This window comes from Melospiza georgiana, chromosome 1 (genome assembly GCF_028018845.1).
Source record: "Melospiza georgiana isolate bMelGeo1 chromosome 1, bMelGeo1.pri, whole genome shotgun sequence".
Lineage (NCBI taxonomy): Eukaryota > Metazoa > Chordata > Aves > Passeriformes > Passerellidae > Melospiza > Melospiza georgiana.
Genome location: NC_080430.1, coordinates 84856180 through 84873361, shown reverse-complemented (window position 1 = coordinate 84873361; position 17182 = coordinate 84856180). Strand labels below are relative to the sequence as shown.

The following is a 17182-nucleotide window of genomic DNA, read 5'->3' as shown; positions in this document are numbered from 1 at the left end:
GGACACCTGGAACCAGACTTTTGTCTAACCCTGTGCATGTATGGCCCCAGTTCTGCATGTGAAGGGACACAAAGAAACACTCAGTCATTTCTGCCCCAGGCAGAATAAACTGTATATAAGCTCGCTGTGAGAAGCAGTCAGGGTGAACAGAGGGAGACTCTGACATTCAGGGGTCAGATCCATTTGTTCACCCAGCACCGAAACCCGGGCTCGACACTGACTCTTGGCTGTGGTGGTTGTTTTTCGAAATTCTGTTTTGCTGACAATCTAATAAATCATTGCTAAATTTTCTTACAAATTTGGCCCCCGATTTGATCATTTATAACAATTTATAACACAGATGATGCAGATACAGATGCAGGTGTCGGCCAAGGATGGCAGAGTCGGCTCGGTGCCTGTGTCTGTCTGTCCTTGTGTGCGTCGGTCGGTGTGCACACACCATATTCCCACTCTCATGGGCATGTGGGCACAGCAAACGCGGTACAAGAAAAGAGCAGAGATGGTTCAATTTACGGAAACGTAAATTTAACATTGTTCATGTTCATTGTTTCAGTAACTGAAAGCACCAAACCCACAATCCTGCAATGCAATTTTAAAAGTAAGTTTTCACACCAGAACCACTCTGTAGTTTGTCATAGTAGGGAGTACTTGGGAGATGGAGCAACCAAAATCTTCATGGTAGAGAACTTTCTGTGCCTCAGGACACAGAAGGCACAGTAAACACATTAGGCATAAGGCATTGCTGAGATGTATTTCTTTTAGAAATAATGTATAGGGCATTTAGAGTAAAATTTATTCATATCCTGTCTCACACCAAAGGACTTTGAATGGGAATACAAGAGAGATTCCTTGCACAGATGCATTTCTAGGCATGAACAATATGCAAGAGGAATTGCTCAACAAACTCAGAAAAACGTCATCTGTTCAGCTTGTTTAGATTTCCAGTGGGTGAAACAGAAGGACAGGTTCCTAATCCATCTTCCATTTTCCTGTTCTTTAAATATTTGTCAAGACTTCCAAGCTACAGGAGTGGACAAACACCTTAGAAGAGTGTTTAATTCTGTGGAATAAATTTTTCCTTTAAACAGGAATATTACCTACCCCTTCAACTCAGGATCCAGAGAAAAGTCTGCTTTAGATTTCAGGTAGTTTTCCATTCAGCTATATATTAAGAGAATCACTGTAAATTGCTTTTTTGTATATAATAATAAGGTTACTATAGTTGACCTTGTCTGAAATGTTCAATAATCTATGCATTTCTATGAGTCTAATAACTGGCAGTAACCTTTGCTCTCAGTTTTCACTAAAAAACTTTAAATCTCCTTTTAGCTTCCTGGTTTTGTAGTGTAGTGTTTGGGTTTTCATTCCATTTTGTATTTTAGTGGGAAGGATACTAATGTCATTTAGAAGGGTGAAAAATACACAGCCACATACTGGGGTAATAACAACAATATGCAACTGGTGTCCGTTTTCAGGTTTTTCTATTGCATGGGTGAGAATTTGAGCTATGGAAAATAAGGCTGTCTGTCATAATCAAATCTATTCTCCCTTGTGCTCACCATAAACCATTTTCACAGTCAATTGGTCAAATAATTCAGTGCAGCTGTTTTACCCACTTCATTTTGATTTTTCAGTTATTCTGGATGTTTTGTATCATGACAGCTATTAATAGAAGGACAAAATGTGCTAAGACTGAACTTCTTTATTTCTATTTCATGCTTTTTCTCCCACAATATAGCATAATATATAACTACATTCTGAAAAAATATCTGCAGGGAAGAGCAAGAATATGAAGCTATTTATTTACAGAAAGAAATTTGGCTTAATCCTACATATTTTCCACCTCAGCTTGCATATTCAGCACAGTTAATAGTATTTAAGAAATAGATAAGCCTAAATCAAGGGAATTTTAGATGCTTCAGAAGCATCTAAAATGGGGCAATTGAATTTTTGTTTGTATTGCTACACAAAGAAAGTTAATGAATATGGACCCTTGATCTTTGGAGGCATGTTTATATTGTAGTCTAGTCCAAAAAGACACAAGTGGTTAGAATTGTGTATTAGATATATATTAGAGTTCACTACAGTGAAATGGCAGTATATAAAAGGAAAATTAGTCTCCAGTCACTAAACTGACAAGTTATTGTTAAATCTTTATCTGGAATTCTCTTTTAGAAACATTCACATACTCAGTATCTTGGATGCAATTCATAAAATGTAACTGCACTTTTGTTTTATCTTTGGGCTTGCAAAGCAATCAGTATTCAAAAAAAAGAAAAATCTCTCACTACTTAAAGGCATTCAGGGCAGAAATAGAGCACAAGACAATGAAACAAATGTTTCAGCATTTAAAACAATAAGGCAAGATTTCATAATAAATACCCAGCTTTTGACTTTGGCATTTCTCTGAAAAACAGAAATGGAAAGCCAGAAGTTTCCACCACTTTTACATGGAACTGCTGATGGCTTTGAAAACTGCCAGCTGCATGACTGCATTGACTCAGAAGCAAATAGAACAACGTGATTACTGCGATAAGGTGAATTCAAGCAGCACATTTCCACCCCTGGGTTCAGCTGGAGCTTTCTGATTTGTTACACCACTTTGACTTCATGTCCCTTGGAGAACAGGCAGGTTATGTGTCTGGAGCAGCTCTCTGTTATTCTGAATGCACAGATTCCACAATCATCCTCCTGTTCTTGTGAAGAGAAATCTCAGGCTGTTAATATTGTAACTTGCAGTATTCAAACTGTGATCCATTCAGAATCAGTTGACCAACAGTGCAAATCAAAGCTCTCCTTGGCTTGACTAATGAAAGCTGAATACACATTAATGACCATCATTTAAATTGGAAAAGACCACCAGGATCATCAAGCCCAACCTTCAGCTGAGCACCACCTTGTCAACAAAGCCATAGCAAGGTCATGTATGGCTGCTTCTTGAACACTTCCAAGGATGGTAACTCCATCACTTCCCTGGATAGCCCATTCCAATGCTTAACCCTCCTTTTAGTGAAGAAATTCTCCCTGATGCCCAACCTCAATCTCCCCTGGCTGTTTCCTCTCATTTTGTCAGTGGTTGGCTGGGAGAAACCTACATCCATCTGGCTACAAACTCCTTTCAGGCACTTGGTGGTCAGGTCACCCCTGAGCCTCCTTTTCTGCAGCCTAAACAACCCCAGCTCCTTCAGCTGATCCTCAAGCTTACTTTCTCAAACCTTCACCACCTCTGTTGCCCTTTACTGGAGTCACTCCTATGAGTTCTGTCCCACCTTATTTTCTCTCCCCTGTCCAGCTGGGAAGGGGAGTGATAGAGAGGCTTGGCAGGCACCTGGTGTCCAGCCAAAGTCAACCCACCACAACTGGTCAGGTTTTAATGCTATGGGCTCCAACACTGGCATCCCCTGATAAGGGTAGCCTAGAAAACTGGATTTCCCCAAAAGCTCTGCTTTCACTTCAAAATTAGTGGTTTCAATGTATCTGGACATAATTCACAACACAAATTGTAAGTGAAAACAGATACAAGGTAATTAATCTCACACACCACTAAAGTTACACCTTGATGTAAGCTTTTTTTATATTTAGAAAAATTTTCTGAGCACCCAATAACTGTACATTTAAGCATTTGCATATGTCTTAGCCTTTTATTTTTTAAAATACAATTTAGTTGAATTGTTCAAAATAATGGATAGCAAAGATGGACTCAGGTGCTAGGTCTAACAACATCAACAGCAAAATTTCTTGAGTTCGCTGAAAATTTTGAGGGCTCAGATTAGCAATGGTTTACCTATTTCCAATCAATTTTTACATGAAAGTTCTAAAGGAACAGTATTAAACCAAATACTCTAAACATTCTGTTCAAAGAAATCTAGTTAACAGGACTTCGATTCAAAGGTGTAAAATGTACAGAATGCAATTCTGAAGAGGAAAGTCTAAAAACTAAGAGTTTGCTTTCCATGCTATTAGCAAAAGGCACGGTAATGAAATTGCACCCACTTTCTAGTGGACTTTATAATCAATATTTCATTATTAATAAGATTTCAGGGATATATCTTAATCCAAGTAGATATTGAAATATCAGTGTATCTTAACTTTTTCAAAATATTGAAGTACATTTATACATTGCTATTTCAAAGTACAAACTTCTGCTGGTGCGAATAAACACAGTGATCTAGCATATAATATTTTTGCTGCAGTCAAGACTTCAGGATAGATATTTTTTTTATTTAACAGCTGAAAGTGCTAACATCATAGATAGCTGAGTCCATAGAACTGTTAATCCATGATTCAGCTTCTATACTATGAGACTATACCAGGAAATGCCACCAGACCTTAATTATGTAGCTGAACACTATGACTGATCAACAATTTCTTGTGCAGCAGGCACAGCAATAGAATTGTCCTAGAAAGCTGAGTGGCTGTTCAAACGAGCTTTTGGGATGAAGAAGCACTCTTTTCAGCAAAAGTTTGACTTTTTTTACTGCAAATATCTATACCAGTTCAATTCTTTCTAGCTACATTTCATCCCATACCATGCAGCTCCCCTTCACCTTTCTTTGTGGCATAATTCATGAGTACAGCTGTACTTAACTAATGAAACTTGATTTGTGCACATCAATAGCTTGCCTGTGTCTAGTCAAGTCAGCAGCAATATGGTAATCCTGTTTGAGAACAGCAAAGCAGCAGGAGTCTTGTGCAGGAGAAAACCTCAGCTTAGCTTTGTTTATTACATTAAGAAAAGGTCTAGGACTAAGCACTGACAGCTGTTGTCGGTTCTTCAAAATTTGCTGCAATCAAGCCCAAGGAAGTTCATCCATCTCGAAAACATCTCAATCAGGGATGCGTTAAGTTACAAAAATAATCTAGCCAATGTGTAAATAGTGGGCTAAATAAGCAATACAAAGCTTTAGTTTCCCCAAGAATCTTTCAAGTTACTTATTACATCCCTGAAACAGTGGCTTTTAACTCATTGCTTGCAGGTGGTGATTCAGAGTGTTCTGAATCTGCAAAAGGAAAAAAATATTAAAGTTCACAGAATAACTTCAACCATACTAATAAAAAGGTCAGCTAAAATTTTTGGTTTCTTCCTCATGTCAAAATACACATAAATTCCACTACTTTTAATTTTGAATTAACAAGATATACAAGCTACCTAAGAAATTTGCAAATCTGTACCCCAAAACAAAGGGATTAAAGATTTACATATGGAATGGGTTGTATCTCCTTCCTGATGTGTCTAGGGCGTATTCTGTGCAAGTAAGAACGGAGAAAGCTCCATCTCAAAAGGGAGCTGCAAGGTGCTCATGCTGCCAATTGCTTTGGATGAAGAGAAAAAAGTACATGAGTGGTAAAAAAAGTAAAAGCACTACCGTCAGCAATCACCTAAAAGAATGAAAAGGACACAGTCAAAACTGAAGGAAGACACACATCTGGATGAAACCATATTGTTAAGAGCATTAAAAGCAATCTCCTTTTACACTGTGATACAGAATCAATCTCAATTGGAATAGCTATGATTGCAAACAGAGGCAATAGAAGCAAAGCAGGTATCACGCTATAAAAAAAAAAAAAAAGAAAAATAAAAGCAACTCAAAAATTAGATGTATCTATATGTCAATCTATACAGCACACTGACTTTTCAGAAGCCTTTACAGTGTACCCATTTTCTTCTCTTTTGCCTAAGTGGTATAACCCAACCAATTTCATGCTTACTCTGAAAATTCTTCAACTTTTCTTTATATCTCAGATGTCTCATTAGAGGCATACATTTTAAGAAATCAACTATCACCAAATTAAGGAAATTGAGATTTTGAAATCCCCTTTAATTTTACTCAGAGTAATGGGAAAGAAAAATGTCAGCACACAAGAAAGTTGAATAGAATCTGAAAACAAAGAAGAATATTCAAGGTTTTCTTTCATGCTGAGGAAGAGCACTTTTAGACTTCATGATTGAATTGTTGGGTCACTGAACTCTCAAAGCAGTATCCTCTGCATGATCAGAGTTTGGATACTTAAGTTAACTTGAAAAGTGGCTTTTAAGGTTATGCATTCTTCTTCAGATCCAGACCAAGATCTGGCTTCATCCCGTAGTTTTATGACATTTTTTCTTCTGAACAAAACCATATAACTTCTAGTTCCCTGTTTTCTCCTGATACTCACCTGGAGGAAGAGGTTTTGCACACACACACACACACACACACACACATACACACACACACACACACACACACAAAACTCCAAAAACCGAAAACAACAACAACAACCAAAAAAAAAAAAAATCACTGTAGATACATTAATGGAAGACACAAAAATTCATTTAGACAGAGCTGAAGTGTCAGAAAAATTAAAATACCTGGCCTCTAAGACTTTCATACATCAATATATCAAGGCCAAGATATACTAAAGGATTCCCTGAAACAAATTTTAAAAAAATGGAATGGGAGATCCAACAGCATTTCCAAACATTGCTACAGAAAACTGATAGCCAACATGGTTATCAAAGCAAAAAGTCTTTGACAGAAGTAAGAGAAATTTTCCCACCCTTTAACCTTTATATTTGTTTCCAAGTCAAGTATTTCACAGCTATTACTATTGTGCATGATAAAGTAAGGTTTGAAAGCATGACATTGGATAACTTTTTTCTCTTAAACTGCTGAAATTCCACTGCCTTTAACAATGTGCATATATTTATTTTGACAAATTTCTACAAGCAGTGCTCTATTTCTTAAACATGAGTATCAATGACACTTGTGACAGAAGTTTTTGGAAAAATATTAGGAGCAAAAGAATATTCATAACAAGGAGGCAACAAATATTTTACAGTCTGCCTAAATTTAGGCAGGATGGCTGTGTCTCTGCAGCATTTTATGGAAACACATCAGAGAGAAGCCCCTGGATCAGGACACAGAAGCCCCTGGATTGGAACAGAGCACACTGCAATTGTAGAGATGAAAAAAGTCCATGAAAGCACCTGCCTTCACTGACTGCAAACAGGGGCACTCCTTTCTTTAGCTGGTCATAGAGTATTGTAAAGTAAGCACAATAATTCAGTGTGTCTCACCATATTCAGAGAGCCACACAAATACTGAGGCTGCCCTCTGCTGTTACCTTGAGAGCCCAGCTCATTTTAAAAGAAACAGCTTTCAATAACATTACCTTCAGAGTCATCACTATTTTTTGATGTTTCTTCAATCTTTTTTTCCCATCCAGTACACTGCTGCAACCAGTCAGTCCCATAACCATTACTTATTAATTTGCTAAAATTTACTGCTTCAATTTTTCTCTCAGCAGGCCTGTAAATACAAATATATTAAAGGAAAATAAAAGCAAAAGTAAACAGAAATGGGTGCTAGATGGAAAAATCATATTTTTCACAGAGAAGGTGTTATATTAGAATTTATTTCTAATTATAACATCAATTTTAAAATATAACGATTTCTAGCCTTATAATTTATTTATAAATAACAAAACATATATTCTACGTGTAATCACCTAAGAAGAAAAACCAAAAATAAACAAAAGCAAAGAACTATGCCTGATTTAGTACTCAAATTTACATGAGAAGAGACATCTGTTTCATTGGAATTTCACATGTATAATTCTTGCACAGTTCTTGTCTTAAAGACAAAAAGTGCAAAAGAATGTGTAAATGAAAAAGACTGACAGTACTCATTCTGTGGTGCACAAAAGTGAAATTATGTTACAAATTTTCTCTTAAATTCATTTGACAGTTTAATCACTTATTTGGCAGCATTACCATAGTTCTAAAACATACTAGGACTACTGATGACTGAGCAATAAATTTTTCAGACAAAGTATGTTGAAACAATTCAGCTGTGCACACAGAGCTGATGATGTGATTACATCACATCACAAATGACATAAAAATTTGCTTAAACCACTTCTTTCAGGTGTTCATGAGAGTATTTTTGCTCTGTATGACCTTATAAAGGCTACAGTTTATGTCTTTCCTTAAAGTGTCAATCCTACTTGTTTCTCTGTAACCTACACTAACAGAATTGACGATGTCGATTATCATTTTCACCTGTTCATTAGTATCAAGAAAAAACCCAATCTAGAATACAAAAAAATTCAGCTACATGAAGATGTGCCACTCTATGCTCAGTTTTCCTAACACAAAGTTATATAGAATAATTTTCTGAGTTAAAGTACTGTTATTTTAGTTGCTTTAGAAGCTTTTAAAACTATTTTAGCATCACATATAATAGCAAATTTAACAGCAATAAAGATCCAAAAGGACCATACACATATCTGCTAATTCCTACATTTTCACAAGGAGCAATTTTACTCGTATACACGAATAGTTGCAGGCTTAGGTGTTCAATGCAGATGTTCAATGATTTTCATAAATGTACTACTTACATGGGTGGCAAGGAAAGCTTATTTTCTCCACTAAAGTCCTTTGTAGAAACAGTTGGCATTCTGCTTGGATATTTAGGGCTTATAGGTGGAAGCTTTACCTGTGTTAGAGAAATCTTAGCTCAAAAAAAAGGAGTTATGAAAAAAAATGAACACGAAGATTATATGATAGCATAGCCTTCAAAAGTGAGGGTGATATTAAAGGCCTAAATGTTTTCAAATTTCCATGTCTTATCTACATTATTTCCATAAGTACAAATAATGGATTATTGAGGAATAACAAAAGATAAAGCAGTCCCTTAGTTAGTTATTCTACATGAGGTTAGCTGCTTGCTCTCTCCAGAATGTGCTCTACACAAGCCTTTCCCTCACAGTACACTTCAAATTAAGCTTCAAATTCAAACTTATCCGTGTTAACTTCTCATCTTAGTCCATTTCTCCGTATGCAGAATATGAAAACAGACTAGTCTTACCAAAGTCAGGAAAACTATAAATTAATCCATGGTTTAATTGCTACTTCTTTTTAAATTTGTTTGGTTTATCTTTTTGAGTAAAAAGCATAAAACATCCTATATAATAAGAAAACTGATGAGGTATATTAATTAGAGGTTTTATATTCAAACAAATACATATATTTTGGGGGAAGCCTACAACAGAAAGATGTATTTTACTTTTATCATCTTTCCAATGACAAGTAAAGAAACTCAGTGTTGACTAAAAGACTGAAAGATGACACCTAGAGAGCCAGGGAAAGACAACACTCACTCCAGACCTGAAAATGGGAATACCAATAAGTAGTGGAGAAATATGAGCAACACATACCAAAGCTCTTTATTTTAACTTTGATCAAAATCAACAGCTACTAAAGAGTCAACTTACCTCCCTCTCAAATCAAAGCATGAAATTAAATATCCTTAACAACTCCCAGATATTTTTTACTAATAGTTGCTAAGAAATTCTGAGTTTTAAAAACCCAAAACATCTTTAAAAACTACTTACAACTTCCATCATTGCACAAAGAAAAGTGGAAAAGGGGGAAGTCCTGAAGATAGCACAGAATTTTCAAAGCTTATTAACAAAGTTTTTGTGTTACACTAACATATCCTTTTAGTTAGAACCTACATATTATTTGACCACTTTCTTTTTTAAACATGCAACACAGGAGAGTGCCCCATGGAATAAGAGATGTTATTTGCAGGTTATTTACAAAAAAATCAGGACAGAGTGACTAAAAGTGAAATGTATTGCTCTGTAAACTTACAAGTACATTAAAGATAACAACACTTTCCACCTATGTGGACATAGATACTGCAATAGAGTTAACAGAGCAAAAAAATATGAAGTGCAAAAATTAGATGCATGAACAGCAGTCACACTTGGATTTCAGACACTACAGAACACCCATGAAAATCTCTGTAAGGAGAAGATTCCAGAATGCAAATGCACCAAGGACTTCTCAAGGAGCTTGTGCGCAGTGAGTATGGAAAGAGCAAACAAAAGTATAATGGCCTTTGAACACATTAATCAATGAACTAATTAGGAAGGCACAAAGGAAAAGCAGATCTGAATGTTCAGAGAATGTGGTTTTTATTATCTCCAAGAAAGTGAAGCCTGGGCAGACAGTTGTACCGATTCTGAGCCAGGATGTCAATGCAAGCACGTGTAAAGTCAGTGCTGAAACCTGGAGTCAGACTGGGACATTTGTCAAAGATGAGATGAGATCAGCAAGGGCATGCAGTGATATCAGAGACAGCTATGTGAGATGAAAGGGAGGGTCTTTGTCCAGCCTGGAGGTTAAAAACCACGTTAGCTGCTCAGAACTGCTCTTCAAGTTTGTTCACACTGCTTGCTGAAGCAGCCTACTTGTGCTTTACATTTCAGAAATGCTCAACACAGAAACACAACTCAGTTTGATAGTCAGGATAAACAAATAGCAGATGGAGAGAGATGAGATTTTCCTCTTGGCATCAAACAGAAGCACAAGGAAAGGAGCTCTAGTAATTAAAGAGTTAATTAAAGGACAAAGGGAGAGCAGAAGCCAGAGAGATTTTGACTACAGACAGAAAAAGGTTCAAACTGTCCAAAATAAAGCCAAGGAAAAGAAAGGGGAGAGGAAAGGCAAAGAGAAAAGTCTTGAAAACTGCAAGCAAGAGCTTTTTTTTAAATGTTGCCTTTCTTGGCATTAAATGAGAGGCTAGCTTATACTGCAGGGATCAAAACAATCCCTACTGTTCAAGTAAACTAATTAACAACAAAAGTAGCAATGGAACAAATCAGAATTTGGCTTTGGAGGGCACCTGCAATCCATTGAGGTGCTTTTTTGTTACTTTGCTGGGCAAATTCAGCATTAAAAGCAGACTCTTGTGCCACTACACTTCAATGATTACAGCTGAGGGGGATTTTTCCCTTTGACAAGTCTCTATTTTTCAGCAGCCATCAATTTTCCCAGATAAACCGCACAGGGCATTTTTTTACAAACTACACAGGACATTTTCTTGCTTTAAAGTGTTTTCTCCCTCTGTGAAGAGATGGCAACAATATACTGTAAAAATTACTATGTTTATTATAAATACAGATTAAAGAAACACGACATAGAATATGCACTGTGTCTGGCTAGTATATGAAGAACAATGGATATCTGCAGCCAGCACGGTAAGATAAAAGCCTTTAGATGAAATCCTGGCTCCTGTGTGATCAAGGACAAAATTTCAAATCTCTCTCTGAGGTAAAATCCTGGCCTCAGATGAGCAACCATTTTGCAGCAGCACATACATAGCTAAATACATATGCATCTTTACACAGACATTTCAGACAAGTGCCTGAAAGAGAGGAGTCTGGAGATGAAGGAGCAATCTTATTGGTGGTGCCGCAGGGATATTGCCAAATGCTGATGCAAATTCTGATGACATCTCCTACTGACCTCCCACCCTTACAGACCTCCCTTCTTAAAGTTCACATTTTTTTCAACCCAACCCAGCTGGGCCATAATATGCACAGTCAAAAGGATCACTCAATCACAGAATAGTTTGGCTTAAAGACCATCTAGTTCCACCTCTCCTGCTACAGGGACACCTTTCACTAGACCAGGTATCCCAGAGCTCTATCCAGCCTGACTTTCAAGACTTCCAGGGATAGGGCATCCACAATTTCACTGGGCAACTTGTGCCAGTGCCTCACCACTCTCACAGTAACAAAATTTTTCCTACCATCTAGTCTAACCCTACTCTCTTCGAGTTTGAATCCATTCCCCTTTGTTCCATCACTAATGCCCTTGTGAAAAGTCCCTCTCTATCTTTCTCACAGGTCCCTTCAGGTGCTGGAATGCCACAAATAGGTCACCCTAAAGCCTTCTCTTCTCCTGGATGAAGAATCCCAATTCTCTCAGCCTTTCTTCACAGGTGAGCTGCTCTATTCCTCTGATCATCTTTCTGCCTTCCTCTGAACTCCTCTCATAGTTCTCTGCTCTCCTTATGCTGGGACCCCAGAGCTGATGCAGCCCTGCAGGTGGGGTCTCACCATGGCAGAGCAGAGGGGCAGAATCCCCTCCCTCCCCTGCTGGCCACGCTGCTTTGGATGCAGCCCAGGACACATTTGGCTCTCTGGGCTGTGAGTGCCCATGGCTGGGTCATGTCCAGCCTCTCATCCACCAGCACCCCCAAGTCCTTCTGGGCAGGGCTGCTCTGGATCTGCTCATCCCCAGCCTGTGCTGATAACAGGGGTTATCCCAGCACAGGTGCAGGACCTTGTACTTGGTCTTAGTAAGCCTTGTGAGATTTCCATGGGCTGCTTCTCCCTGGGCCAGAAGTCCATTACTTTGCCATGAGCACAAAGGCTAAATCCTTCATGCACTAAAACTCTGCTGATTTGCAAAATTCCCATGTAATGGTGCCCTGGATCTCCAGTCCTCTACACAGCAATAACCACAAGGACCAGCAGAGGTTTTAATACTTCAGAACAAAGCAGCATAAAGGCTTAAACTTTCAGAGCAAAGGCCCACTTGGGAGCAATGTTTTCCAAACCAAGCAAAAGAGGTACCCTTAGAGGTTAAATGGTTTTTCTCTTGTTCCTAAGTGCGCCCTTTGGGATTTAACTCCACAATTGCATCATGCATGTCTCTTCTGAATAACTGCTTAGTCACACTGGACTGAAAAATATTTTCAATACATTCAGTCTCATACTACCAGAAATACTTGAGGTAGCTTGCTGCTGCTGTCATCATGAAATCAAATGAATGAGAAATTTAGAAATTTGCCTGTGGTGTTTTGGAATACATTATTCTTACCTTTCAACATACAAGTTGTATGGTGAAAAACTAAAATTGAGTCTCTTTGGAAGGGTTAGTTCCATTGTCTCACTTGGAAGACTCCTAAGAGCATGGGATAGAAACTTCTCAAAAGAGGATAATCAAGAAGTAGCTGTGAAAGAAGCACCATGTGATATTCCAAGATACATGATACACTTTTCAGTGTACTGTGAAGCACAGCCAAATGAGAGTTGGTGGTGTGGAAGTAGAGCTAAACATACCAACACAAAATCTGTCTTCCCAGGCACCTAATCTTACAGAAAAAGACTTGGTAGTTTTAGAGCCTTAGGCAAAACTTCAGCTTCCAGGAGAATAGTGCAAATTATATATGAGTGCCTCAGCATATTCACAATCTGAGCTGAATATATAACATATATTCATTTTGTATTTAGTCCTAAATAAAGTACATGACTGATGGAGTTTGGTTGAGACCCAGTTTCATTCAAAGTTGAAATGAACCTCAGTTCCACTTTACAAGTCAGCACATGGGCTTGAATTACTTTTATCAGAGTTAACTTTGACCCTTAGAGCACTGAATATAATTGGTTCTTAAGTAAGGGAGTGAGGAAGAGAACTTCCTCTCGGTCCTAGTTGAATTCCTTTAAGAGGCACAGCAGCAGGTCAAGTTTTTATTTTCAGTGCCTTAAAACTATGATAGGGAAAAAAAAAAAAGAAGCTTCACCTACAAGCATCAGGCAAATTACATTTTAAACATATGTTGCTTGTTTGCCTGTTGCCACAGACTCAGCAAACATTCCCAAGCCTATTCAGTAATGAGGTGTTCCCATTTACACAAGACGACATTCTGATTTTGCACTAGTTACTCATCTCAGCAAAGGCTGAGGACTTTTTCTCCTAAAATGCCCAACATCTACCCTTCTGTTGAAGAAGGGAGGTACTGGTGTTCAAGTATTGTAGCAGTGTGTAGTAGTAGTGTTCAAGTGTTTCCAGGCATACCACAAAGGCCTATGGTAGATGCAGCAACTGAGTTTACAGAGGATATTTAAAAAACATAAGGCTTCAGCATCTAAACTGGGGAGAGGCAGGGAGGATGAAAGAGGGAAGATAGTAGAGAGATCTCCAAGACGAAACACCATGTCAGTACAGAAACGTTTGTTTGGGGCATAGCTTGTCCTATATTTATTTTGTCTTGGATACATCTTTCATTCAAAGACAGCACAGTATCTTTGGGAATTCCCTTGCATTTCAAATTAAATTAAACTCCTTTTTCAGAATAGTCTTCTGTTCTCATCTTCTTACTTCCTCACTCAAGATTACTAAACAAGATGTCTCTTCACCCAGAATGAATTGCAGGGGAAATAAAGCATAAGATAAAAATGAACTGCTGCTTTTTATTTATACTGACGTATATATACTATATAATGTGATGGGAAACTGCATTTCTGGTTTTCACACTACACCTGCAGCACTTAAGAAAACGTCTTTCTTTTTGTTCTCTAACTGCAATATAAAAATTGATTCTGGAATACAGAAATGTTGATTGCAGCTTCCCTCCTCTGAGAAGCAACAGAGATGTGTTCACAAGCTCTACAAACAAAGCATCATCACAGCATATCTCTCCATCCTACCTTCTTTTTCTCTGCATTTTCTTTGTCCTCAGCTTCCCGCTGCCAAACATTTTTTGTATCAAACTCAAAGGGCCCTCTTCTTCTCTCATAACTCTTACCATGATGGTCACCAGCCACAAACTCTCTGTGAACCATAAAATCTGGTAGAGAGGAAACACAGCTCCTGCAGGCAAAGATTTAATGCTTGTTTGCACAAGGTATACAAATCCTGCACTCTAGTACAGAAGCATTCAGAAATGTTAACAGGTGAAGAGGGAGGCCAAGATGTGTTGGGCCCCAGCAATCTTACCGTGGCTTCTCAATCCCTGCAGGACTGGCACAGTGTGTGAACCAGTCAGGGGCAGCATATGCTGCTGGAGGGGACTTCATTACCACAGGAGTGTAGTGCCTCAGTAGGTCTGGAGAGAAAAAGACAAAAGCCAGTACTTTTCTCACTTCTTATCTAGTAGCAAAAGCACTACCTTTGTTTTCAGATTGCTGTTTTGTCAGGAATAAATTAGCTTCCTCATTTTTTCCACAAGTTTATTTCAAAAGTCCAGAGGATCCTTCTGTAGCATCTACAAGCACTTTACACTGCAGTCAAGCAAAGCCAAAGAAAACAAAGGAAAACCAAAGAAGCAAGACAGATGCTCACCAGGTCGGCCTCCTTGCTTTGCCAGCCTGACATAGGCTGAATCAGTCTCTTTGATCCTCTTCCTGTGGCACCCAGGCAGTGGCACTTCATGGGGAGCTCTTGGAAGGTCACTGAGACCCAGAATCTGGGAGGGAAGTGGGCTCTTCTCTGGTTGTTTCAGTGCCATGGGGTATTGCTGTCCTGCAATAATGGAAAATATTTATGGTAAAAGTTAACTGATAACATCGCTTTTTCAGGCACCTTAACAAATTGAGCCCACCTGGAACATGAAGGAGGTGCCATATTTCATCGTGAAGAAAAAAGACAAGGCTTGCTTATTCTGGGGGATGTAGCACAAGCCATTTCTAGAGATCAGATGCAAAACACTTTTGTTTCAGTTCTGAGACAACATTCAAGTTTTCCTGTAATGTGCTCTCATATAGAGGATCATGCCTCTTTATTCAGAAAACTATTTCCAAAGACACATCAAAAGCAGTGAAAGGCACATGAGACAACAGAAAACACTTCAGCCTTTGGTTTCCTTTCCTTCACATGTATTATCTAAAAGCAAAGACAGTAGCTGCCCATTGGCAGGTCCTTATTTGTAAAACCAAACCTGATCCCAAAATAAAAAAAAATTATAAAAACAACACCAAACGCCCTACTTCTCCATACATTACTTTCTCAACTTCTAGTGAGCAAAAAGCAAATACAAACAAATCGTTCAAAATGAGAGAATGAACGCAGATAGATAAGAAAAAGCCAGTACGAGGTCCTGTGCCATAAAAGATGCACAGGCACTTACCGGAGCGACTCCAGCCGCAGCTGATGCCGTTCGGTCGCTGTAAGGACAGCACTTCCAGGAGCAGCTCGCTGAGGAGCTCCTGGCACACACACACGCTCTGACCGCGCCCAAACCCAACCCCAAGAACAGCTCAAAGCGCTGCCGCTCCCCGGGGTCAGGCCGCAGAGGCACAGCCCGCTCCTCCCGGGCGGCTCCGTCCCCGGGCGCTGTCCGGGTCCCCGCTGCCGCCGTGTCCGCAGCCCGGAGAGCCAGGGGCCATTCCCCGTGGGGTGACCCGCACCCCCGGGAAAGCGGCGGGACGGAGCCCCAAGGGGAGAGGCGGGCGGAGCCGGAGCCGCCGGGGCGGAGCGGAGCATCCCGGCCCGCGGTGCCTCCCTCCCTCTTCCCGTTCTTCTGCCGGGCTGAAGCTCGGCGCGTTGCTCGCCACCGCCAGCAGCAGCCGGGGCGCAGAGCAGAGTGGGGGCCGCTCCCGGCTCGGGAAGCGGTGGGAGCTGTGCCAAGACGCCTTCCTGCCAAAGAGGGAAAGACGCTCTCCCACTGTGACCGCCCGCCCGGACCTTGCCCCTTCTGAGAAACTCCATCCCAGCTGAAAGGAGGACAAAATCCATCCTTTATTGCACGGCATTTACCAGTCTGTACTATTTAATTTTTGCCTTCTGGCCCGTCCATATACTGAAAGTCTGCTGGATCCCTTTTGGGTCCTTGAAATATCCTGCTCTGAGATTTTCTTTGTGTTCCTGGAGCTGGCAAGCCACTTTATCCACCAGTGCTGCTTCTTCGTCTTTCCATGTCTGGGACCTGGAGAACATGGAAGGATGATGGGATATAGTGGGAGAATGTGGAGGGATGGAGGGACGTGAAGAAAGTGCTGGGGTGATGGAACATGGAGCATATAGTGAGACGTAGAGGAGATGAGGGCCGTAGGGATGGTGGAATGGGGGCATGATGAGTCGTGAAGATGTTGGGATGTGGAGAGGATGGACAGATAGTGGCACATAGAGATTGTGGGATGTGTAGGGACATAGAGGAAATGGAGTGGTAGAGAGCATATAGGGATGGTGGGATATGATGGGACAATGGCCCAAGGAGGAAATGGAGGGACAGTGAGAAATGGAGGATAACAAGTTGGAGGAGACAGGGCTGTTGGGCCAAGGGGTGGTGGATTGATCAATGGAGAGGCCAGACAGCTGAAAGCATTTGGGACAGAAGGACAGTGGAACACAGGGGAAATGGAACATGGTGAGCAGTGGGACAGAGCAGTTGGTGGCTAGGGGAACACTGAGGCCAGAAGCAGCACAAGCTGCAAGCTCGGGAACCAGAAGGTCCCTGAAGGGCTCACCCAGGCTCTCTGCTACATGTGGGGGTACCAGATGCTGCCCCCCACCTCCTGGGGACCCTCCCTTTCTCAGTCCCATATGTGCCCCCAGGCACATCTCTTCCCACACACAGACATGGATTGGTGTGAGGCAGGTTGAGATACCCAGTGAGGCAGTTTG

The 17182-nt window shown here is 40.1% G+C and overlaps 1 protein-coding gene across 1 annotated transcript; it reads right to left on the bottom strand.

Moving 5' to 3' along the window:
* Positions 1–4761: 4761 nt before the first annotated feature.
* Positions 4762–15957, bottom strand: C1H7orf57 (chromosome 1 C7orf57 homolog). The gene is made up of 7 exons (XM_058026836.1): positions 15687–15957; positions 14903–15082; positions 14558–14666; positions 14269–14431; positions 8380–8492; positions 7153–7289; positions 4762–5000 (listed from the first exon to the last, which is right to left on the bottom strand). The coding sequence occupies exons 2-7, from the start codon at positions 15066–15068 to the stop codon at positions 4936–4938; spliced, it is 753 nt and encodes a 250-aa protein (XP_057882819.1). The 5' UTR covers positions 15069–15082; positions 15687–15957; the 3' UTR covers positions 4762–4935.
* Positions 15958–17182: the final 1225 nt, after the last annotated feature.